At 36.5% G+C, this 26,372-nt stretch overlaps 1 protein-coding gene across 2 annotated transcripts in view; it reads right to left on the minus strand.

Annotated features, from left to right (window-relative positions):
- Nucleotides 1-395: 395 nt before the first annotated feature.
- UNC13C (unc-13 homolog C) overlaps nucleotides 396-26,372 on the minus strand; it is a 769,865-nt gene continuing 743,888 nt past the window's right edge. For both annotated transcript variants that reach the window (XM_072616138.1, XM_072616137.1), the window contains 3 exons: nucleotides 5,344-5,436; nucleotides 3,895-4,054; nucleotides 396-1,304 (listed from right to left, as the gene is read on the minus strand). In XM_072616138.1, coding sequence (XP_072472239.1) covers nucleotides 1,019-1,304; nucleotides 3,895-4,054; nucleotides 5,344-5,436 — 539 coding nt within the window. In that variant the 3' untranslated portion in view covers nucleotides 396-1,018. The remainder of the gene's footprint in view (nucleotides 1,305-3,894; nucleotides 4,055-5,343; nucleotides 5,437-26,372) is intronic.

Here is a 26,372-nt window from a genome sequence, read left to right on the forward strand (position 1 = left end):
TTTTTTTGCTTCAGTGCAATACATAATTATGTTGCATTCAGTACAAACTGCTGAATATTTTTTAAAGAAAAAGATAAAGGACTTAACTGATTATACAGCTAAGTATGTAAAGTGATCTTTATAACTGTCAGAAGGAAAACACTAACAGTATCATTACATATAATAGATGACTTGGAGAAACAAATTTGCCTTCCTAGGTCTAAATCATTTACCCTGAATACATCACTTTCTAAAAAAAAGAAAAAAAGAATTTTGGTAAAAGCATTATGCCACACAGCAAACACATTAACTTACCTTCTTGCACAAACATGATAGGACCTTGGCAGTTTTGAAGAACAAAAGTTTTTTCAATATATCAAACTTTTTTTTTTTTTAAACAAACTAGTGAGCATTGCTTTGTATAAGATTGCTTTAATAGCATTTCTTCACAGTGATAGTTCAGAAAGGTTGGAAAGTGGTCAGCATAAAATATTTCCCACCATTTCTATTTTCACTTGTATGCAAAAATCATCACATTACATTAGTAATTATAAAATTACAAACACTTTCTAGAAGTATCTGCATTTTTAGCTATGGTAGAAAAAGTTATTGGTCAGACATCTAAAATGATGGTGAAGTAACACAAAAAGCATATGAATACGAAATACTCTCTAATGCACAGGTAGGCAGTTAACTTGTTAAACTACATATAACAGTATCGTAAGGAAAACAACGAACAAAGGACAAGTAACGTATGACTGAGTTGAGGAGGTGGAAGTTTGATCATGAAATGAAATCAGCGTCTGAAAAGATACTCTTGATAATGCATCTTTAATCTTCATTTTGGCACTTTATGGAACTACTAACTTTCCAAACCCCAACAGGCATCAAAAGTCATACAGGTCTTCCACACACCAGAGTACTGATAAACACTTAAACACAGTTGGTTATGCATTCCCACTGATTTGCACACACATGCACTAGTCAAACAACAACAGCTTATCTAGGTTCTTGAAGATGCTACCTTGCAATATTGGTTTCAGGCAATCTCTTCTGCAGATCTTGTGTCAGATTTCAGTCTTACAAATTCTTTAGCCACATCATCATTGGTCCTTTGAGAAAGTATCCTAAGGATTGTCAAGCCAGTGTCATCCATAAAGATGTTTTTCAATAGCGGATACCATGCCCCAGAGCTCCCCTTCTCCACTATATTCTGGAGTTGAATCACCGTCATTCCTATAACTCGATCTTCCCGTGCAAAGCAGTAATCCTTAACTGAGAGGTGAAGTTCATAGGCCCCTGGGCGGTTTTCATTACTCAGGATGCTGTAGGGATTAAAAATGTGAATTTTGATGAAGGACATTCTTCCCTACCCTCTGATCCCCTAACCAATTCTGGAATCTTGTGGAAGGTTTTATACATTGTTCAGATATGTTTGTACTTTAGTAACTGGAGAGCACTGGATTCAAAACACTGATATCATTCCTTAAAAATTTCTGAGTTTTTTTTTTCTAATGTAGCTATCTACCTACTGGCTATTTACCACTCCACCCTATAAATTCTGTAGAATTTCTAGACAGAATTATAGTTTACAACAAATATCCAGAGCCGTTCAGATAAACATTTTGTATTGCTTTCTTATAATTTGCTCATTATACACATAACATTTTGTTGGACTATACGCTTAAACTTTGTTTCAATGTGTTTATTTTTGGTAGTCTTAACTGTAGCTACTTGGGCCATGAGTGGCAGGGGCTTTAGTAGAAAGAGCACTGGATTTGTTTGCAAATGATTTGGGTTTGAATACTGACTTCGCTACTTACTACCTATGTGATGTTAGGCAAATTGCTACCGTCGTGCTCAGTTTCCTCATTTATGACCTAAGAGGATTTGACTAGCTGATTACCAAGGCCCCTTCCAACTTGAAATCCTAGGATGATTAATGCCACTCCATTCTATTCTCATTTTATGGAGGTAGCTATTCCACTTCTCTATTTGCTGAATTTTACCCAGACTATCCTTCCTTGAATATGATACTGAGTGACCCTGAATAATAAACAGATGGGTTATACTTGATGGTTTCTAAGTTTCCTTCAGGCACTAAATCTATGATCTCCTGAGTTCTATCATGTTCCTTGTTCATAAACCCACAATTTTTTGTTTTTGTTTTTGTTCAATCGTTTCAGTCACATTTGACTCTTCATGACCCCATTTGGGATTTTCTTGGCAAAGATACTGGAATGGTTTGCCATTTCCTTCTTCAGCTTATTTTATAGATGAGGAAACTGAGGCAAACAGGTTTTTTAAGTGACTTGTCCCGGGTCCCACACATAGCTAGTCTAGATAGTCTGATATTGGATTTAAACTCAAGTTTTCCAGATTCCAGGGCTGATGCTCTTTCTGCTGCGCCACTCGCTGCTCAAACCCACAATATTTTCCCATCAGGCAATAGTCAGATTCCTCATTCTAGCATTCAAAATCTTTGATAAAGCTGTCCTTTTGCCCATCCAGTCTATTCTCCTACCTCTCCTTGGGTATTCTTCATTGTTCTCTCCAGTGATGCAAAGATCAGAGAAGAAGGTGGTGGTCAATGCCTAGAGACTCATGAGTTTGCTTTGTAACACCCTAGCACCACATACCACAGTTCCCCTTCTCTCTTTCCCCTTCTCTCCCTGTCCAAACCTTGACTAAAGAATTCTATCTCTGCTGATTTTCTCAGGGGAAGACCCTGCACAAAAAATCAAGAACTACTCTCAAGAATTTAAATTTAATCCAAATTTTCCATACCACAACAGAGCTCATGCCAGTTCTTTCCTATGGCAACAGTTAGACCTGTCAGCTATGTAGCTGATGATGGCTTCTACTAATAACCTGAGACAACTTGGCAGTGCAGAACAGAACATAATGAAGAAGGCTGACTAGTGATATTCCAGGAACATTCCTTCCCCCAACCTTCTTTTGATTCATCTTCAGATATTCTGGGCCCTTAATGAATACACTATATATGTCCCAGCAGTAAAAATTTCTGACTTGCTTTTCACTCCTGATTTTTTCTGATCAAACATTTTGCAGAGTCTAACTTTTCCTCCTGGAAGAAACTGTTAACTAAGGTGAGGGGGCATTTTTGAGAGAATCGAAAGCAAAAGTAAAGGAAATAGTGACTTGATATGAGACATAAAGCAAGGTGGAGATTGATAAATGTTAGAACATATTTAGAATTAGCCTGTACTATTGGGACAAAGAGTAAGGAAATCAAATGCTATTCCATATCCAAAAGAATTTTCCTCATAGCCTATGATGGTTTCACTTCGTAGGATTTTCTGTATATATGCATGTGCCTGCACACACACGTGCATTTCAACTGGATTAAGACCACCTGTTTCTGGGAAGCATATCAGCTGACAGGTTTTAGTTTCTTCGAGAAACCCATTGGAATGATGTGCAATAGGAGAAAAGGTAATAGCACTTAAGTCCAGAAGATGTGTTCAGGTCCCAGCTCTGTCATTTATTAGTTGTACAAACTTGGGTAAAATCAATTAAACTCTAGGAAACTAATTTTCTTCATCTATCAAATAGGGAAAAGGCTACATGTCTTGGGGAGGGCTATTTAAAGAGTTGAATGAGAAATGGAAATCTTTTGCAATTATAAAGTGCTGTATATTTACACATATATAATTTTCAGCATAAAATCATTATTATGTGGCAATATAAATAAAATCATAATAGCCACAATAATTGTTGTTAAGATTCCCACAGTCACCTAAGAGGGACTAGGGCCTTGATATTATGGGATAAAGAATAGTTATGGGTCCTAGGTTTTGTTTTATTCACTAGAAACATTTTTAATTGTTTGACAGACTTAGTTGAGTTATGACTGATAGCCAATTAAATGAATGAGATTTAACTAATACTCACAACTGAAAAGTTTCATTATACTTGGGTGACCAGGTGTTACTTTTGGTCTTGGTGCCTTGTTTCCTTTTCTTGTCACCAAGGTTGGGTCCCAGGATGAAAACCTCCACAAAGGGACGAAACATAGCTGTGGTTTGCCAGTGTAGATCATTGATGGCAATGACTAAAATGGAAAAGAGAAGGGAGGAGAAAGTATTAGCATGAACATGTACAGAAAGATGAAATTTCCCCATTTTGTCATTAACAGTCAGCAAGAAATCAGTACTGAGAAGCAGAATGGATAGAGAGGTGGCGTCAGATTAAGGAAGGGGTAGATTGAAGCCCCATCTCTCACACGTACAGGCAACTTTTAACTTCTCAGTATTTCAGCAAGACAACGTGTTACAGACCTGCATTGATAGAGCAAGCTTTTTCTTTAGGAGTTCTCTAGATCAGTGAAACACATACTCCCCTTCCTCTCCCTCCTCAAAAAAGGGAGATGCAATGCTACTGCAAAACAAATTACTGTTCCACTAAGCAATATGTAGTTGCCCTTTAATGTTCTTCTATCAAATACTTCTGGAGGTTAAAATTAGCATTAGTGAGTATTCAGATGGTGTTCTCACAGTACCAAAATCACTAAGCCATTAAGTGATTTTTTTCAAAAGCCCAAATGTTAGGAATCATAGATAAAATCCATCAAATACTAGACTATATCCCATAGCAAGATACTCTTGACACCAATACTCTTTAAACTTTATTTTTAAATTCGTAACTTAGTAAGCTTCACTGAAATATTTAAATAAACAAAATGAAGGGATTATACACAGAACCACAAACATCAAATTATTTATAATTTGTTAAAAGATATATATCAAGTTTAACAAATTATTATATTTTCTTCCACATCCCTTCTGATCATCTTTTCCTTAGTGTAGTAAAAACAAATTGCTGTCATCATTCTTAAAATGTCTATATATCTACATCTTAATGTAGGGAATGGCCCATAAATACTTGTTGACTAAAACTCATTCATTGACTCCTCCTGGGAGAAAAGATGGTGAAAAACATTACTCTGCTCTTGAAAGAGAGAGAATTTGGGAAACTATTGATGCAGAATGTTGCATATACTATTGATTGGTTGGTTAATAGCTATTTTGGTGCTAGTTCATAGTATTTTCTGTGTTACCAAGGAATGTTGCAAACATGTTGTATGTCAGGAGATGAGGAAAGTTATGATATAAAACCAAAAGTCATTAGAAAATCTCAAAAAAAAAGAACCAACAAAATATTGAGATTTTTTCCAAATATTAAATTTTCCAACTTCTACCCAAAGATATCTAGAAAATTTCAAAGGCATTTTGTTTTGGGTAGAGATTCAAAGAAAAGAAAAGAAAATTTACACTTTTAATTTCACTACTTGTTATCTAACGTTGTAATCAGATACTTGGGTTGCTCAGACTTTAGATTTACCTTTTACAGTCACTTTGTGCTCCCCAGTTCCTGGAATGGTTGAGATGTCTATATGAACAGATATCTGTCCCACTGAATCATTCCGGGAGCGATCTGAAAAAATATATAAATAGTGTACTTCAGTTTGTATTCAGATGACATCAGTTCTTCCTCTGGAGACAGATAGCATTTTTCATCACGAATCCTTTGGATCATTGTATTCCTGAGAATAACTAAGTCATTCACAATTTTTTATTATACTATATTGCTGTTATTGTGGACAATGTTCTCTGGTTCTAGTCACTTTACTTTGTATGAGTTCATGTAAGATTATTCTCTTTGTCATTTCTTATAGCAAAATAATATTCCATTAAAATTACACAGCACAACTTGTTCATCCTTTCCCCAATTAATGGGTATCCCCTCAATTTCCACTTCTTTTTCACTATGAAAATAGATGCTACAAATATTTTTGTGCAAATAGACTGATTTTCTACCCTTTAAAAAAATCTCTGGGATATAGACCTAATAGAATTATTGCTGTATCAAAGGGTGTGCAGAACATTATAGTAAAATTTTAATATTTTACCAGTGTTATATGGATCTGAGTCATGGAACACTACATTTTCAGAACAATTAAAATGAGTCCACAATGTTTAGCATGAGGGAACTTGTCAAATGCTTTGTGAAACAAAATCATCAATAGATTCTACTATACAGTGGTATTTACCAGTTGGAGTAGAGCTGACATCAAGATACTCACCAGTTATAATTTAGAAATTTTAAAGATGAGAAAAACCAAGGCAGAAACCTATTGAATATTTTGTCCAAGGCCAGGCAGGTAACTAGTAGCAGAGCTGGGGCTATAATCCAGGTGTCTTGATTTCTGGTTCAGAACAATTTCTACTGTTGTTAAAACTTACTTGAAAAGTAGTTGGGTAAGGCACTAAATTCTATTGAATCTGACTAATTTTGGTATTCTTGGGTACAGACCAAGTCTTTTCAATCCTTGCTCCCTGATATGGAAGTCCTTCCTCATTTTTTCTCCCATAGTACATTCAGAGATGGGCAGATCACAAATTGGTATAGCTGTAGAATGGAATGCCCTCATAATATTTTCTGGTCAAAAGAGGGTTAACCAGAATATTCTTTTGTTTGGAACCTCTGTTGCTTTTCTGGTATCATTGAAATTTAGATGATTCATTTATCTTGTCTTTGGCTAAGAGGGAGTTTAAAAATGCAAGCCACAAATTAGGAAAATACATCAGCTCATGCTTGGCTCCTTTACTTAAACAGAAATGTTATGTTATTTTTTTAAAAACAACTAAAAGCCAAGGAAACATGCCCAGAAATTTTTAATAGGAAACGATTAAGATGCTTATTAACAAACATAATTTTCCTTATGTCTTCCTTTTTTTCCCAAATGGTTTTTTTCTATTCTTCATTTAGAGTATACTCAGGATGTATGCCTTCATAGTGATCTATAGGGTCAGATAGGAATAATCCATAATTATGTTCTCAGCATTGGCCGAATACTTGACAGCAAACCCCCAGGGTAGAAACATTTACTAGACTGAAAAATACATATTTCCTTCTTTCTGACATGCCAAGATGTGGAAATTCACTGCTCAGCTGAGTCAGAGGTAGCCCTTGAGAATAAGCTGCTCTTTATGCCAGGGAACCCGATGGAAAGCAGACCAATTCTCCCACTGAAAATAAGGATTTTTTGCAAAAGGTACAACATTTTTATTATGTCTTAATAATATTCTTCTTTAGAATGGCCCCTTAAAAGTCTGTATAAACAGTAACTGTCACTGATGTATTTGGTTGGAAGGCATGGCAGAAGCAATATTTAAATGGGCTCCACCATGTGAGTTGGGCTAGGTTTCTCCTATAGTGCTATACCTCAAGGGTTATATTAGATTTTTTTTCCTAAAAAGATATTGAAACTATCTTTAAGACTTAATTGACCAACCTATCATGGCTTTACAGTCACTCCTGGACAAAAGAGTCCCATAGGGAGCTACTGCCCTTGAGATATGGTGGATGTCCCTTAGCATAGAAAGTAATCATATCTTACCCTTTTGACCATAAGTGCTCATGTATTTAGATGAAGAAGGTTATTTCCACCTAAATCAATGTTGTATCTTTGCTGAGTATCCCTTTCCATTCTATGGCCAAGCAAACTTTTCTTAATGTCTAATTTAATGTCTAATTTCATTCCAATATCAAATCTCTACCAGTAGACTGGCCTGAATCAGGCTAGTCTACCACATAAAGTATAGAGCATTCAGCAATATGCATTAAAATTCAGACAAGAGAATTAAAATAATAAACATCTATATAAGAAAAACTAAATTATTGGAGTAATTTCTACAGTCGAGTTTCCAAAGTTACAAATGAAAACAGTTGTATTTGATCAGTTAATCCATCAAGAATTCAACTGATCTCTTAAAATGTCTCAAATGGAAATAGGAACTGGTTTTCTCTATATTGTACTTCTAGTTGATTTCTGCCTCTGCAGAAAATACCAGGAGTCTGCCTCACTCAAACACAGTAAAGAGTCCTCCAGATCTACCATTCTGCAGGGGATTTTGAAAGATAGCATTCAAGACAGAATAGAAGAACTCTAAACTGCAAGAGATTAGGAATTCTGATTGCCAAGGAGAATTTAAGCTCCGTAAGAGCAGAGACTCTTCCAGTTTTGCATTTGTTTCTCTGGTGCCTCACAAAGTACGTAAGAGGAGGTGCTTAATAAATGCATTTGGTTGATTGACTGCATTAAATCTCCATGGAGGCATTAAGCAGTAGAAATCCAGCAGTGCCGGTCTTTTGCCATGTGAATTGTTTGACACTGGATCATTAGCACATCAAAACACGTCACAGGCTAAGAGATATGCAAAGAAGTTATACATATATATGAACCAAAAGCTGTCACATCGCTTTAAGGGTCTGCAGTGAATCTAGTTTGGTTCTGGTCATAGTCCTTTAATGATTTATATGAGACACCTGGTTTTGGAAACTGAAGTACCTCCATGAAGGATCTAGGGAGCAAAGTCCCTCTCACTGGATATGTCATTAATGTATTGGGCCTTTCTTGTAGTCTGTTTTCCTTGTGGATCACTTCTCTATCTCAGGGTGTTTATCACCTATAATGAAATAAGCAGATGGTTTTTCTCCCCATGTGTCATTATGCATTTCATCGTCCTATAGGTCCTGTTGGAAGCTGGGACTTTGGGGTTATATAATTTTGGCAACTGTTTCTTTGCAAAATCTCTTACCTGGTCCTATCCCTTTGGGCAATGCTTCCTGATTTAGGATAATGTGAAGTAGGGAGTGATGAAAATATGAGACAGTATTTGGCAAGGCTATAAAAATTCTTAAAATAAAAAAAATCCATATCCTCAGTGACCTGAATTTTATGACTGCAGAAAAAGTCTCCCTAGAAAGGGGAGAGAAATTGTCCACTGAATGCCCTGAGGGCATTTTTCCCCATGGGTTTATGAAAGCCTGGCCTTTAAATCTATGGTGGCATTTGTTCATTGTAATGACAGTGAATTTTCTATCATGGAATAAAAGTCAAAATGGACAGTAGTACTTTCCAATTGAACTAAAAATATAAGAAGAACTAACCTGGCAAGGAAAGTAAAAAGGTTAAAAAAAAGGAAGGAAAAAATCTTTACTTTCTCCTGAGGATGAAAGAAAACAAAATAAAAATTTGAGCCAGAATTATAAACAAGAAACTATGTTTTTTTGCTTCTTTTTAAGAGAATGAACATTTTAAATCTAGGCTTATGTCAGTAGATTCAGGATTTGGCCCCCATTCATTCTGCTTTGCCATGGACAGCAAACATTATTGAATACACCAAGACTGTACGGTGCTCTCTCACCAAATGGTGGCAAAAGACTTGTACTGACAACTTCTTTGGCTGATTTCCCTACCAGAAATCCTTTTCTCTAGATAGAGTGGGAATTATTTTTCTCTGTACAATAGTAAAAACATATCATGACAGAGGCTGGAGGGGTGGAAGACACTGCAAATTAAGATATCCTGTTAGCAGTTTCCATTACAGAAGATTCTCTTGTCCCTTGCTAATGTGATTTTGTAATTTCTGCACAATTACCGAGATGGCTACCTTCTGGCCATCTGTACTACCACAGCATCATCCAGAGCACTGGACTTTACACTATAAACTCCTTGAGGGCTGGGATTGTCTTTTGCCTCTTTTTGTATCATCAGTGCTTAGCACCAGGCCTGGCACTGAGGGTGCTGAATAAATAAATATTTATGCAATAAATGCCCCAGGAAACTTAATCCACCCAGTTTTGTGCCTCCTGTCCTGGGGCTATATTGTATTGATTCATAAGTAGTCAAATTTACATAATATACTAAATCCAGCCAGCTCCACAACAGAATACACTTCAACTCTCATCTGGTTGTCCCTGATAATTATCTTTTTGCCAAGGATTCTCTACTTCCCTTTGCTTAATTCCCTTCCTCAACTTATTTCCATTATTTTTTCTAAGGACTATGAGCAAATCCATACAAACTTTACCTACTCCAAAATCAGGATACCTAGGTGTCTGGGCAAGAGGGTCAAAACTGAGTGGATAAAGTTCACTGGGGCATGATCACCAGATATTCTGTAATGTAAAGTGGCCATATGCACGGCCAGATACCCACCTCTGTAAATCTGTCTAACTCCACTTAGCACCCTTCTCAACCTGTACAATTCCCAGGATTCCAGTTCTAGAGCTGTTGGAAGGGACCTCAGTAGCCCTCTAATTCATCTCCTTAATTTCCTACATGAGGAAAGTGAGGCCCAGAAAGGTCAAGTGTATTTTGAAGGTACTGTGTTTAATCCAAGATTTGGACTCCAAGATTAGTACCTTTCTCCATTGCACCATATTCTCTCCTTGTCAATATATTTCTGTAAATCATTCAAAGCCAATTCACCCAAGGTACTAGGTACCTACTTCTGATTTTGTTAATATCTTGGAAGGTACCAGTGTAGTACTTGGGTTGTCTATGATTTCTCAAAGCCTAACATGATCATTTAACCTCCTTTTACAGTCATGCATTTCATTTCCTTGATGTCTTTTTCATACTTCTCCAATGACAAGGCTTCAATGCTAATATGCTGTAGTTTTCTTATGCTTACCATGTGTCTTTTCAATGTCCTTTGGCAATGGAAATCATACCCCAATTTATACTTGATAGATATTTCCAAAGTCTTATGAATTAACCTGGAGAATACTGACATGGTTCATATTTTTCTTCTGTAGTGTAATTATGTAACACTTTGATATATCAAATACTAAAATTAGTAATTCCACAGGAGTGCTGCATTTAACAGGTATTTCAAGGACTGTTAGTAATGCTTGTGATAAAGGGGATTCTGTTTCTTACATGGGCACTGATTAGTTTTCTATGCAGATCAGGAAGTTAGGAATAAGTGGTTACTCTAGAGATGCCACTTTTGTATTGTATTGTTATATAGCTCTAGGCTACTTTCAAACAAAAAAAAAATAAGCATTAATTTTCTCTTCATTTCATTCCCCCTCCACTAGGGTGGAAAAAAAATCTTTGCAATAAATATGTATAAGTAAAACAAAGTAACAGCCACATCCAAAAAATGTATGTCTGTTGTTGTTTTTTTAAAATCTTGACTACATTACCTTGAATTCTCTTGCTCTCTCAGGAGGTGGGTAACAGGCAGACTTCATTAGTCCTTGGGAATCATACCTGGTTATTGTGTTTATCAGTCTTTCCAAATTGTTTCTCTTTACAATGTTCTTATAGGTAAATGATTTTTCTGATTCCTTCCCCTTCATTATGCATCCAGGGTACTTTTCACCTTCTCTTAGAATGTAATCCATACTTGGTTCACTAGCTGGCATTATGCCATCACTGACTAGAAGGTATGAAGTACAGGGTGGAAATCTAGTCTGGAGAATAGGACATCTAGTCTATGGTCTAAGGTTAATGTGATCTATTTCCCTCTCAGGTTTTGTTCATTCATGACCTAGTTTCTGCTATTATGAAGTCTAAGTCATTGAGAGATAGACAAGGATACATAACATGCTCCCTACTAATATGTTATCATCCAGTCAGTGGAATGTCATACTCACAGATATGTAATACTATATAAAAAGAGTACAACAATTATGCAAAACTGTGAAACAAAATGGAATATAGTAAGAGCTTCAGAGAAGGACAATAAGAACTACAATAGTCATTACTATTAATTATAATTGAAATTACTTTACAAATATTATCTTATCCTCACGAAAATTATGGAAGGTAGTTGCTATTATTATCCTCATTTTACAGATGAGGAAACTAAGGTAGACAGAAGTTAAGTGGCTTGCCTAGAGTCATACAACTAAGGCTGGATCTTAGGTTGGATTTGAACTTCACTCTTCCTGACTCCAGGTCCAGTGCTCTATCTACTGCACCACTAGGTGCAATATGCAAAGTGCTTTGGGAGGCAGTGGCAATCTTTTGTAACATATAATCAAAGAATTGCAAAATTCAGAAGTTAATACTAGCTGACAAGTCTTACTGATTTTCTTTCCACACCCATGGCTACCATCTTACTTTAGACTCTCATTGACTATTTCATTGGACATCTAATTGGCATCCCAGACTTAAGATTCTCCCCCCTTTTAAGATTCTCCATGTAGCTGCCAAAATTATATTCTTTGAGCAGAAATCTGACCATATCATTTTGCTAGTCAAAAAGCAAAAAAAAAAAAAGTGTTTTCTTATTGTTTCTAGGATAAATTGCAAACGCTTTAGTTTGGCATTGAAAACCTTTCACAGATGGGTTGCAGAATATCTTTCCAGATTATCACACATTGCTTCCCTTCCTATAGTCTTCAGGCTTGCTGTTTGCAGTGAGATTATATTTCATCTCCAGTCTTGGGCAGAGTGTCCCTCATAACTGGAACATACTCCCTCTTCACCTCTACCTCTAGGAATCTCCAGCTTCCTTCAGAGCTCAACACAAGTGCCACCTCCTACATGAGTCCTGCAGATGCTAGTGTACCTAGTAATGACTTCGTATTTATTTGTATGGGTATTTGTTGTTTCCTCCCAAAAGAGTACAAGCTCTTAGAGGACAAGAAATGTTTGATAATGATGTCTGTATCCCCAGTATTAAGCGTACTATCTCACTTATAATAGGAACTTAATGAATATTTTTTGAATAAATGAGTTAAGTCAAAATAAATTATTTTAAAGTTTACTAATTAGCATTTTGCAGTGATGACAGTATACCTTTTGTTGTAACAACTCTTCATTCATTTGTACACTCCTCAAAATTATTTAAAAATTAATTAAAAATTCTCATCCATGGAAAATTATGGCTGTTTGATTATTTTACTAAATTAATACCAGACATTGATAAAAATGAGGAAAAAGTCCTACCAAACATCTTATGTATATAATGTCAAATGTTTGGGGTTTTTGAAAATACCCAGATAATTCACTAATTTTTCTGGATCTACTGGTATCATGTAGACACAAACTTAAATCTCAATTTTAATGGTTTGCAACAGTCTATGGGGAATGGAGATCCTATGTAAGACTTGCCTCCTCTGATAAGAAGGTAGGATATTTTAAAAAGCAATATTTGAAAAATATTACTTAAATGACATTTTAATTTTATTAATTTAAAGAAACCTGTAGAAATGTAGTTCAATTAAAAATGGGCTAAACTTAATGACTGTCAAGGAACAGGGACTTTCTTTTTATCTATGTATTGTTTTAGAAAAACCCATGGACAGTATTGTCCACAGGATCATAAAGAGTTGAATGACTGAACAACTAGGGGGCAGTTAGGTGGTATGGTACATACAGCACTAGACCTGGAGTCAGGAAGACTCCATTTTCCTGAGTTCAAGTCTGGCCTCAGACACTTACTAGTTGGGTGGCTCTGGGCAAGTCACTTATTCCTCTTTGCATTACCTCATCTATAAAATGAGATAGAGAAGGAAGTGGTAAACTATTCCAGTTATCTTTTCCAAGAAAATCCCAAATGGGGTCATGAGTAGTTGGACATTACTGAAACAACTGAACAATCACAAAATTGTTTTAGAAACTTTTTACAAACAGGATACAAAAGGTCAATGGCTATGTACTATATGTACATAATATGTACTATATTAGAGGCCCAATTTTATAAGTCTTTTCAAGGTTCCTCTATTGATTAATTCATAAAGTCTAATGAAAATTTATCTGTACATAGGAACAAGCTTTATTTGATCCATTGGGACCCTCATCTACTGTCTTGCCTCCAGCTGTTAATTTTGAAACTTCTCAAATTAGTGGATTCTGTACATGTTGCCTCCACCTAGTTCACCCTCAACTTCCTGCAGCCTGAAATATGTCCTCAAAACTATTTCAGAACTGCTCTTTGAAAGCTCTAGTCACCTTCTCTCTCACCAAATCCAATGGTTTTTCTCAGATCTCATCACCACTGTTCTCTGCTTCATTTGGGACATATAACTTCCTCTGCTCTGAAGATCTCTTCTCTCTCTCTCTCTCTCTCTCTCTCTCTCTCTCTCTCTCTCTCTCTCTCTCTCTCTCTCTCTCTCATTCTCCAAATCAATTCAACATATATTTGGATATATAGAGACTTCAAAGTAAAGACAGAATACATGAAAATAATGAGAAATACGTTGGAAGACATAGATTAAGTATAAGAATGGGAATCATCAAAGATTTGTAGATGATTCTACACCTATGTCATGAATATTCTGAGAAAATAATTGGTAGGTGTTAAATGTAATAAGCACCAAATAACATAACAAAAAATGACTATATTTTAACAGACTAAATTAGGGAACACACAAATTAGGGAACAGCCAGGTAGTGCAAGTGATGGAGAGCTGGGCCTGGAGTCAGGAAGACTCCTCTTTCTGAGTTCAAATCTGGCCTCTTATTTAGCTGTGTGAGCCCTAGGCAAGTCACTTAACCTTGTTTACCTCCGTTTCCTCATCTGTAAAAAGAATTACAGAAGGAAATGGCTAACCACTCCAGTATCTTTGTCACGAAAACCTCAGCTGGGGTCATAGAGTCAGACATGACTGAAAAATACCTGAAGAAAGTAACATCACAGCCCTGGATGTGGTTATAGGGAAAGTAGGAATGGCAGTTAAGAGAGCAAAGAAAGAAAAATTAAACCAAGTATACACTGAAGAGCTATATGCAACATAATTCTAAGGGCATTGGGAGAATGATCATCCATACTAGCAAAAACAAATAGATGAAGAATGTTCAATGCCCAAGTTATGATATGCAGTTGTAGGACAATCAGTAGAGCCTGAATATTGGTACATATATCTGGGGACCAACAGTAAAAATGTATGAGTAGGGGCCAGAATTAAACAGAAAAGGGAAGTGGACTACACTACCTTCAGGAGCTTATAAAGATCCTTTACTGATCCTAGAGTTTTCTTTGAAACAGCTGTATTTAAAAGCAACATTTGATGAGTGTTATTATAAAGCCATAAAGCATGGCACATGATAGATTCTGATGAAATATAAATGATTATCACAGAGAAGGCAAGGGAATAGTGAATGGTAGGAGTCAACAAGCTGCAACAAAACACAAGTAAAGGATTTCACAGAAACAAAAGAAAGTGGGCCAGACACATAGAAAATGCTGGGGCTGATCAGTGGACACTTCTGTGCTCCATTGCTATCAACTTGATATCAGTGATGAAAGCCTCTAGCACACTAGGGAAGGGGACTTGTGGTGGACATGGACAAGTTATTCAAGATTCATAGATACCTATATGTATGTAGACTATAAATGGGCTACAATTTACATTTTGGAAGGATTATCTAAATTAATGAAATAACAGAGACTTGTGGGTATTTTTAGTGATTCCAGATGGTTTGCTTCTTCAAGGTTCCATCTTCTCAACACCAGTATTCTCTGTGACTACAAATAACAGAGTAACACAATTCAACTTAGTCAACATTAATTAAGCCCTTACTATGTACAAGGCATTATGATAGACCCTAATTTCAAGAAGCTCAAATGCAAGAGTTAGTTTTGTTGGATGTTGAGTTTCTATCTGACTGAAAAAGAAGGGATACTCACATTATGTAATAAGAATGAGGAAAAATGATGCATGAGTAGCTTCCCCACCCCCAAATAATTTACTGAATGATCTTGGGTAAGTCACTTATCTGGGTCTCAGTTTCCTTATTTGTAAAAAGAAGGTGTTGGGCTAGATAACCTTGTAACCTTAAATCTATGATCTTATGATACTGGAAGAAGAAAAAAAGTCTCAGAAAGAGGCCTTTAAGACCATTGGTTAATGATAGTTTGTTAGGGAAAATAGGCAAAAATAGCATAAGAAGTCAATAAGGAATTGAAGTCAGCATCTAAAGCAATGAACTCACTTGAATCCTTCAAATCATCCAACCAGGTAAATTCAGGAAGATATATCCTAGATATATTAGATTATCACTATACTATGTCAAGATCATCATCTTTTTCTGCCATTCCAGAATTAGTTTTTTAAAAAAAGCCAATCTCTTCTTGTTTGTGCAGCAAATTCTTCTTTTCTTGTATTTAAAAACAACAGTTTAGTGCCATATATCAATTATGATCAGGACACATGTCCACCCCACAGAGCAGAGATCATGACCAAATTGCTGAATACATTGAAGGAGGAAGTAATTGCACAATGTGTAAAAGCTGACAAGAAAATTGGTAACCTAAATGATGGATGGAGCCATGTCCACAATGATCCAGTAATAGGTGCTTGCATGACAAGAGAAGATTGGGAAATTTCTTCTAAAAGAAACAATTGATACATCTGGAAGAGCAGACACAGCAGAATATTTCTAAGAAATAGCTATAAATGCTCTATTGAACTGAACCCTCTTCCCCAAATGTACAGCTTTGTCGCTAACAATGAGGCAAAAGTTTCTAAGACAAGCCAAAAAAAAAAAATGTAAAGGGAGCGCCAAGTTAATAACATATGGTTACAGCGCTCATTTAATGCCAAAGATTCCAGAAATAGACTAATGAACAACTACTTTTCTAACAACCACATTGAAGCAGATACTCTACAGGAAAGAGGAATACATGAATTAGATTCTTCCAAAGAAAAGCATCCTGGATGAAAATGTGAAGGAAATGGGAAGGCTTTTACAAATGATTTTCTACAACAGATAACATCTTCACAGTCAGACATTTGACCACAAGGAGGACATAGGATCTCAAAGTGCTCATTATGTATGGAGAAAAGGTACAACCTTAAAAATTCTCCAGACCAAGTATTTCCCATTTGCATATGAGAGGCAGTGAGATACAGTAGATAGGATGATCTCAAATCCAGACAGACCTGGGTTCAGTTTTATCTCTGACATAGTGGTTGTGTGATCCAGAGTGTCTCTTAGACTAAAGAGTGCATATTATCAATAATCTAGGCAATTCTCTGAGACTACAAGTTGTCTGTTGCTGTTCAGTTGTTTTTCAGTCATGTCTGATTCTGCTTGACCCATCTAGGGTTTTTTTTTTTCTTATCTAGGGTTTTCTTGACAAAGATACTGGAGTGATTTGCTATTTCCTTCTCCAGTTCATTTTTACACATTAGGAAACTGAAGTAAACAGGGTTAAATGACTTGCCTAGGGTGACATATCTTGTAAGTGTCTGAGGCCAGATTTGAACTCAGAGAGAAGAGTCTTCCTGACTCAGGCTCAGCACTCTATCCACTGTACCAAGTTGCAGAGAAGTCTATAAGGTGTCAACATACAACGGTAGAAAGAATTTCCTCACCTGGACGTTCCTTATACCAGTAAAATCAGAGGTCCAGTCCACAGCCCTAAGATCACACAAGATTAACTTTGTTCAAAGATTGCTCATTACTAACAAAGTCATGGATAAAAAGATGTGGGTTTCATAAAGGTGTTTGTCACTGTTGCAGAGGAAAGCTCTAAACAAATTTGCAAATAGGTGAGGGATTCCCTCTAGATGAAGTTCTCCAGAACCTCCTATTCACAGATGACAACACACTGAATGCATTGAGACTGCTGACACCATAGGATCCCCTAGATGAGAGCTATAGCATCTGAGATAAATCGCCAAAGCAACCTACATTAAATCAAATGGATGTGCATGTTGTCCTGATTATGGCATGAAATTGATTGGGCTGCCCAGTGAATTAGTACATTAGTCATTTATCTTGGACAGGCATTTCTGGGGGCTAGTCAGGCTGAATTGTGTTGGGGAAATTGCATAAGATTTTATAGAAGCCAGTTACTCCGTGCCATCAAAGCACATTTTTTAATGTCAATATCCTCTTGCTGATCCTATATGGATTTGAATTATGGAATACCACAATCTCAAAAGAATCATAGAGGAAAGATTGATAGCACATATTATAATGGATGACCTGTTGCATGAGAAGCAGGATAAAATACCATTGGGGGCATGTAAAAGGTGAGCTGCGTAATGAGAGGGAAGCAAAGCAGCTGGATAGACTGAGTGCTGCACTAGTATTCATGAAATATTAAAAGACCCAGAGGAAGGCCTCCAGCACTAATGGTGCATCATGGATGAAATTTTTCTTGAAATCCATGAGTTCAACTTCTTCAGGGTGAGAAGGCCTGAATGGGCTATAATCTTTTAGTGGTGGAAGGAGATCCCACATCAATGAAATCAGGAGCCCACTGAAATATTGAAACAATTACAGTAATAATTTAACATTCATATATTCACAGAACTACTGGACTTTTATAAGATATTTAATTTCATTTTAACAGCAGCCTTGTGATTGGTAAGATTGGTGTCATTGCCATATTACAAATCAGGAAAGAGGCAAAAGTGGTTAAAAAATTGCACAAGGTCACAGAGTGAATCAGAGACAGACCTGGAACTAGAATTCAAGTTTCCTAAGGTCAAGATGCTGTCCATAATAATACTAGTTCCTTTTTGGAGGATAACAATAATTCTTTGCTCTTTTGAAGAATTTTAAACTTTGAGAAATTCTTGGAGTCTAAAAAGAAGCTAAAAAGTCTAAAAGTGTTCTATTCTAAGTCTAAAATTACTTTAAACTATTGAAGGGATCACTCTTTGACCTAAAATTTTAAGTTTCTCAAAATAAACTGATTAAAATAAGACATTTATAGTTTATGCTTTAAATAATGCATTTATAACAAAAAGGTAACAATTTAAAAGCTACACTGAATATCTACACATGTGTATAATAGGAACATGTTTCAAATAGTAACACAATACCCACAACTATTATTTAATTTAATAAAATAATTTCTCTCTTATTTTCAGTATTGAGAGTTTGCTTCCTAATGCAGTTAACTTTCATAAATTGGTAAACAAGTATCTGGTAGTGGAGGCAGCAACATCATTATAAATTTCTCAGGAAGTATTTTTCTGACGGCTTCAGGAAAGAAATGTTTGAAAAGTCATTTTGGAAAATTTTACAGATTGATTATAGCCATCTGAGATTAGAAATTTATGCCATCCAACAATTTTATCAAGGATTGGGATCAAGACATAGAAAGCATATTTAGTTAATTTGAAGATGATGCCAAGATGGGAGAGAGAGCTAACAGAGGTTTGATGGACTAGAATTATGGGCTGAATCTAATAAGATGACATTTAAAGAGGATAACTTACCTGCTCTTGATGGAAAAAAAACAAAACAGAAGCAATAGGTGGAAATTATGAGTTTAGATTTAACGGAAGAGAAAAACCTTTCCAATAATTAAAACTATGCCAAAATGCCATAAACTTCTTTAGGAGGTATGATGTTCTCCATCATGGGAAGTCTTCATAGGGAGGATGGATGGCCAATTGTTAGTAATGCTGTAGAGGGAGTTCTAACTTTGGTATAGACTGGACTAGATGCCCTCTGATATTTGGATTTAAACAATATACATTAAAGGTATATATTTAGTACTAAAAATACCATATATGTTTTCACTATTGGAAAATAGTTCATGACATATTAGAGCTGGAAAGGACTTTAAGGATGACCTTGCTCAACTCTTTCATTTTATTTGGGAAGAAACTGAGGTCCCAGAAAGGGGAAGTGATTTACTGAAAGTCAAAGAGGAAGCATCAGTCAACTTTTACCAAAATGGGTTATATAGAACCTAAGTCTTAGAGAATCAGACTATTAGACTGTAGAAAAGAAGAGAAGTCATTACCTTGTCCAACCTTGTCATTTTAGAGAGGAGGAAATAGGGGTTAAGAGTTAGGGTCATGGCAGGAACTAGGACGCAAGGTCTCCTGATTCTCAGTTCACCTTTTTCAGTTAAGCAATTGAAATTTTTTAATTTGCGTGTGTGTGTGTGTGTGTGTGTGTGTGTGTGTGTGTGTGTGTGTGTGTGTGAGTGATATGGTCAAAATTTTGTCAGGAATGTCAACTGGTTCTTCCCAAGCACTGACCCTGAGTCTCCTGACCAAATGAGTAGCTGAGCAGGGAAATGGCCCCTTAGTCCTTGTTGGACATTTATACCCCCATTGTTATATACTTCAAGAAGCAGAGCCTAGCAAGGGAGCAAGGTCTTGGACTTGCTCCATACTGCAGCTGGGCATAAGCATCAGACATTTCATATCCAGAGTCCCTCCTCCAGGCCTACGCCAAGTTAGACCTTGACTTGATAAACAAGGCCATCATTAAACCCTTTAACTGTCCAGAATGTATTTCCCATTATCATCTTATTGCTAGGTTCTACTCCTCCTGTGCCTTCTTCTTTGGAGGAGACAAGCACTTATATCACTATCTATATTCCTTACTTTGGAAAAAGACCCAGTGGTCCTATCTTAGTTTTGACTAGATGAATCATCTCTTCTGAATAGGCCCACAAAAACTGAGTGTTGTATTTGTTTCACCATCACTATATATAATCCCATGAAATTGAGTGTGTAAGTGTTTGGGAGTAGGTCAAGAACTAAAGAATTAAAGGGCCTATTGATCTCCACTCCCTATGAACCTCACAGATCTAGTCATAACTGTAATGAGAAGAGAACAGTTCAGGTTGTGTTAACCAAAGGAATGCATTTAAGTAGATTTTAATGAACACCATAACTTGTGGCAAGAGTGTCACTATGCATATCAAGGAGAGGGAAACTTCTTTTTACCAGGGACCACTGATCCACAGAAAAATCAACCTAGGGCCATAAACAAGTAAAAAAAATTTACAACCAACTTGTTTTTGTTTGTTTCTTTTGAGGGGAAAAATAGAAAAAAAAATGTTCAATTCACTTTATGTTAAAATTTAAATATTAAGAATATAAATTTTAATAAATTAATCTAATTTGATGTGCATAAAATTCTTCAATTGAATTTAATAATTAGTGGAGAGTGAAAAGGGAGAGAGAAGGAGAGAGAGAAAGAGAGAGAGAGAGAAAATAAGAGAATAACGAGGGAAGAAGGAAAGGCAAAGGGGGGAGGACAATAAAGAGGGTGTCTGGAGTTAGAGACCTCCATGTTAGCCTTCTGCTATCTCTCACTATCTTCTTGCTATCTCTAGTAAAGGGAGGAGGTCCCTCACCTTTCCTTTCTTGGCTTCAATTTTCTTATCTGTAAATGACAGAATTATCTTTAAGGTCCATTCTAGGTCTAAATTCTATGAGTCAGAGGAAAGGAAAGTAAACAGGCAGTATCAAATCAAAGGGTGGTGCATAATGTACAGGACCTGGAGATTCCTCTTGATGAGTACAAATCCCACTTTAGATGTTTGCTAACTGTGTTTTTGCCTCAGTTTCCCATTTGTAAAAGGAGCTGGAAAAGCAAAAGGTAAACTACTCCAGCATCTTTGTTAAGAAAACCCCAAATGAGGTCATGAAGAGTTGGATGTGACTGAAAAACAACTGAACAACAACAAATATTGACTTATGACTTTACTATAATTCCAGGTGCCACCTATAAGCCAAATAGACCTTTCCTCACTCATCTATAAGCCAAATACTTACTATTTTCTGCCAATTCTCTGATCTTCTCCATCTGCCCTGACCTCAGGTGTGATAATCATTGTCACTGCCATAATTTCTGATTCTATGGCAAAACCACTTTCTAGGCCCTCGCCTCTTCTTTCTTCTGCACCTGCCTTAGAGTGCCAAGTTAAAGTAAATCAATAAGTAGAGAGCATTACTTCCCAAAGGAACTTTTTGATGCTCATCTCTTTGAATTTGTTGGATTTGAAAGCAGAAGAGAGGAACAAGGGAAATTTTAAGCACTTGGCAGTATTTCCCAAGAAGAATGGAAAACTGGCACAGGAAAAAGAGAGCTGAACTTGAAGTCAGAAGACAAAGTCATATCTTGCATTTGGTGCTTATTTCCCATGTGATGTTAGGCAAGTCACTTAACCTCAATGGGCCTCAGTTACCTCATCTGCAAAATGAAGGGGTTATACTAGCTGGTCTCTAAGGTCCCTTCTAGCTTTGGAACGATGACCTTATCTCAAGTTGCTGTAATGAATATTGTGTTCTTAATGTAGTCACTTACTACTTTGACCAAATAAACCGCCATCCCTGTTCTGCTAGCCCAATGACCCTGAACACGAAGGCAGGAATGAGCACTATGCATAACCTACTTCATTTCTACAAGAGAGAGGAAAGTCCTATAGACAAGGAAGGTCAGTGAGCAAAGAGAGAGCAGGTGAATCCTTAACCCTAAATCTAACTGAATAACTGGATTTTTAACTGTCATTTGGCCTTGGTTTTCAAAGAGGACCAGTGACATCATGGGGTGATGCCTTGACTTGTTCATGAATTGTATTTAAGTGAGGCAAAGTGGTACATTCATCAGCCTCACTCTCCCAGAGTCCACAAAGTCCAGGGGCAAGACAAAAGTCAAGATGATTGGCTTTGACGCGGGATGCTGTCTTTGATGTCTGATCAAACTCTAAGACTAAGCACTCCACAGCACCTGCTTCAGCTGCCTTGACTGCCATTGCAACAAATTGTTCTCATCCACCCATTCTGCTGGAGGGAAGTTTACACATGTTTGTGGTAGATACTCTCCTAACTCGCTGACAGGTTTGAGGCCTGTGAAACTATTTATATTATGAGGAAGCAGCAATGCACTATATTGTCAATACCAGAGCTGATAGCTTCACTTTATAGCAGAGGGGAAGGTCACAAGAAGTAAATCACACTTGACTCAGAAGACCCCAGCTCAGTTAATAGCCCTGGCATTCAGGAAATCTACATTAGTTGGCAGAAGATTAGCTAAATAAACAAAATTTAAAACCACATCAAAGAAATAAAAACTAGCAAAAGAGGGCAAAGGACTGTGTTAAAAGACAGAAAGTACATAACATTTATGTTTTTGCCATTATCAAGCAATATCTACATAGTGCAAAGTACTAATTAACATCTTTCATAAAGAAGAGAATGCTTCCCTATTCTGCAAAATATCAGGGAGAATAATATATTCTTCAAAAGAATGGAAGAAGAACTTAGAAGAAGAAGGTGAATTAAGCATCTATGTGCCATGGGCTAGGCACTGTGCTAAGCACCAAGTATATGGAGGAATGAAAACAAATAAACAAAAAACCCTGAAATAAAAACCATTCCTTGTTTTTAAGGAGCTCACAGGGAAGACAGCATAAAAAATGAGGTAGAAACAAGATGTTGACAGGATTAATTAAAGCAAACCAACAGAGGAATACTAAATCAGAAGGTTGGAGGACACCGTGTGTGTGTTCATCCTTCATTGCCAAAGAAGACCATGTCATCAGAGAAATGATGACATGGCTTGCACTTGACTTTGTTTGGAGTGAGGGAGGACTGTGCAGGTCACCAGCCTCACTTCTCCTCCAGAGCCATCTGAATCCAGTGTCCAGTTGCTCATCAGGATGACTGGAGATGACCCAGGATGAGGCAATTGGGGTTAAGTGACTTGCCCAAGGTCACACAGCTAGCAAGTGTCAAGTGTCTGAGGTGAGATTTGAACTCAGGTCCTCCTGACTCCTGCACTGGTGATCTATCCATTGCAGCTAGGTGGTACAAAAGGTAATAGAGAAAGAAGGGAAAAAGGATGATTAAATTCTTGGAGCTACTGGGAGTAAAACATGTGAAGGTGTTCCCATATTAATGCTCATTTGATGATGTGGATAAGCTGGGATTTCTCAGAAGGAAGCAGTTATTTGTATAATAAGGAGTGATAATATGGACCTAGACTAGAAAGAAGAACTACCAGGTAAGAAATTATCCAGCAATGTTCAAAGGAAGGCATAAGTGACGATGGTTATCACTATGTTAAGAAGTCCTGAAGGCTACATGCTGACCTGACAAAACAACAGAGAACTTTGTTGTCTTCCTGGGGATGTGTATTCAGGATGTGATAACTGCTGCCCCCACCATGTGTTAACTCTTGGGAACCAAGTTGGTGTCATTTTTGTTACTTTCAGTTGACTATAAGGGATTCAGAATAGGACATATTTAGGAAATGAATAATTGAATAAGGTGTGGCAGCCAACTGGCATAGTGTCAGGAAGACTCATCTTTGAGAATTCAAATCTGGCTTCAGGCACTTACTAGCTGTGTGACCCTGGGCAAGTCACTTAACCATGTTTGCCTCAGTTTCCTCATCTGTAAAAATAAGTTAGAGAAGGATTGGCAAACCATTTCAATATTTTTGCCAAGAAAATCCCACATGGGGCCATGAGGAGCTGGGCACTGCTGAAAAAAGTGACTGAAGGACAACAACATCTGAGGATCTAACTTAAAATACAGACATAATGAATTCTTGAATATGAAAGCACAGAATGAGTCTAACTAGGATTAGTAAAGATTTATTAGCCCAGAGTCTTACAAATCTGAGCAAGAAGGTTTTAAGCTGAAGAGAAAGGAGAAAGAGGAAAATTACCCTCATATATCTGCAAAGAAGGATATCATAGAAAACTGCAAAAAGAAAAAAAAAGAACTAATAAAATCCACAGCAGATGACTTGTAAGAAGAGAGAAAGCAATGATATTTTCATACAAATGTATAATGAGTTAATAGGTTGAAGTATGTATCATAATTGTTAACAAGGAAAATCTGGTCTCATTGACCTTGAGACTTAGTAAGATGTGGTTTGCAATGAAAATATGGCTTTGGAATTAAAAAAGAACATTAAAGATAAAAGGGGGTAATGGAGCTACATTATATATTTAAAATGCATGAAATCCTGAAACCCAGTAAGGGATGTGATGGAAGAAAGAATAAAAGTGACTATTATAGAAGTACAAAACAAAATCACTTGGACAAAAGTAGGAATTAAGAGTTCAGGAAACATATCACAAGTCCAACACAGACACATATGATTTAAGATGGGAGACTTTATCTGGAACTCTGCTAGACCTTCATCTCTTCCAAAAGCAGACCCACTTTATGGAGATAGCTGATTTTAATTAAATGAGGAAATGATAAGAAGAAATGCTCTTCTAGACTTAGAAGTTTTTGAAAAGACCCATATAGAGGATAGGATCTAGGGAAAATAACAGATTGCACTACTACTACTGCTACTACTACTACTACTACTACTACTACTACTACTGCTACTACTACTACTGCTACTACTACTGCTACTACTACTACTGCTACTACTACTACTACTGCTACTACTGCTACTGCTACTACTACTACTGCTACTACTACTACTGCTACTACTACTGCTACTACTACTACTGCTACTACTACTACTACTACTACTACTACTACTACTGCTATTGCTACTACTACTAATTTTAGATAGCTAATACGAAAAATTTATATGGAACTTGCTATATGCCAGGCATTGTGCTAAGCAGTTTGCAGTTATTATTTCATTTGATCCTCACAACAATTCTAGGAGGTAGCTGCTATTATTATTCCCATTTTACAGATATGGAAACTGAGACAAACAGAGGGTTAACTGACTTGTCCAGGTTCACACAGCTAGTAAGGGTCTGAGGCTGGATTTGTACTCAGATCTTCCTGACTTCAAGCTACCTAACTGTCCCTACAAAAGAGTAGCACAGTTTTGCAAAAATAATCAGGAGTGCTAAAGTCCAGATAAACTGAGCTAATGAAAAATATTAATGACAACAAAAGAGAAAAAAAAGCTAGAGCTATGGTGGGGGCAAAAGGAAGATTTGAAAAGGGAGAAGAGTTATTCTTCAGAAAGATGGGATGATAAAAGATGGTAGTGCAAAGGCAAAACTTTAATTTTTACCTTTTTCTGTTTTCTTTTTCAAGGAGAATGATCTTTGGTCTGAGAAAGATAGAAAAAAATGCTTAACAGGGATGTGAAACTAAAGATAAATGGGAAACTTAAAAGAGTACTTTGTCATCTTCAGTGAGTTCAGGTATCAGACCCTGAGGAAATACATTCTGGGGTATTGAAAAAACTTGATGAGTACTATCTATGAAAACCTGTTGGTTGGAAGAAATACCACAAACCTAAAAAAGGTGGCTCAATTTTGAAAAAAAAATGGGAAGAATATGGGGCCTGTAAATTATAGGCTAGCGGGTTTGACTTCCATTCCTAGGCAAATTCTATAAAAAACATTATTAAAGGGATAGCTTGTGAACACTTTCTGCAGGGATCGTTGAAAGCCAGCATTTTTTTTTTTTTTAAATCAAGGAAAGGGCATTCTAAATTAACCTCATTTCCTCTTTTGATGAAGTAACCAGACTGGTGGATCAGGGAAATGCTATTGCCACAATGTATTTAGATTTCAACAAGGCATTTAATGATGTGAGTTACAGATAACAGTTCTAACTGTTTGAATGAATGTACTTGAAGAGTAAATGTTAATGAATTGTTGTCAACTAGATGTGATCTCTTTTATTGAATGCTTTAAGGATCTTATGTTAGTACACTGCTGTTAAATCTATTTTATTAATGAACTGGATAAAGGTAGAGAAAACATGCTTCCCAAAGTTTCAAATGATATAAATTTTAGAGAGATAGCAAGATTCCAAAATATCCTGACAGTGTGAAACCATATGACAAATCCCAGAAGATGAGATCTGATAGATTAACCTAACGTTCTGTACATGGGTTTATAAAATTAGCTTATAAA

This window comes from Notamacropus eugenii, chromosome 1, assembly GCF_028372415.1.
Source record: "Notamacropus eugenii isolate mMacEug1 chromosome 1, mMacEug1.pri_v2, whole genome shotgun sequence".
In the NCBI taxonomy this organism is placed as follows: domain Eukaryota; kingdom Metazoa; phylum Chordata; class Mammalia; order Diprotodontia; family Macropodidae; genus Notamacropus; species Notamacropus eugenii.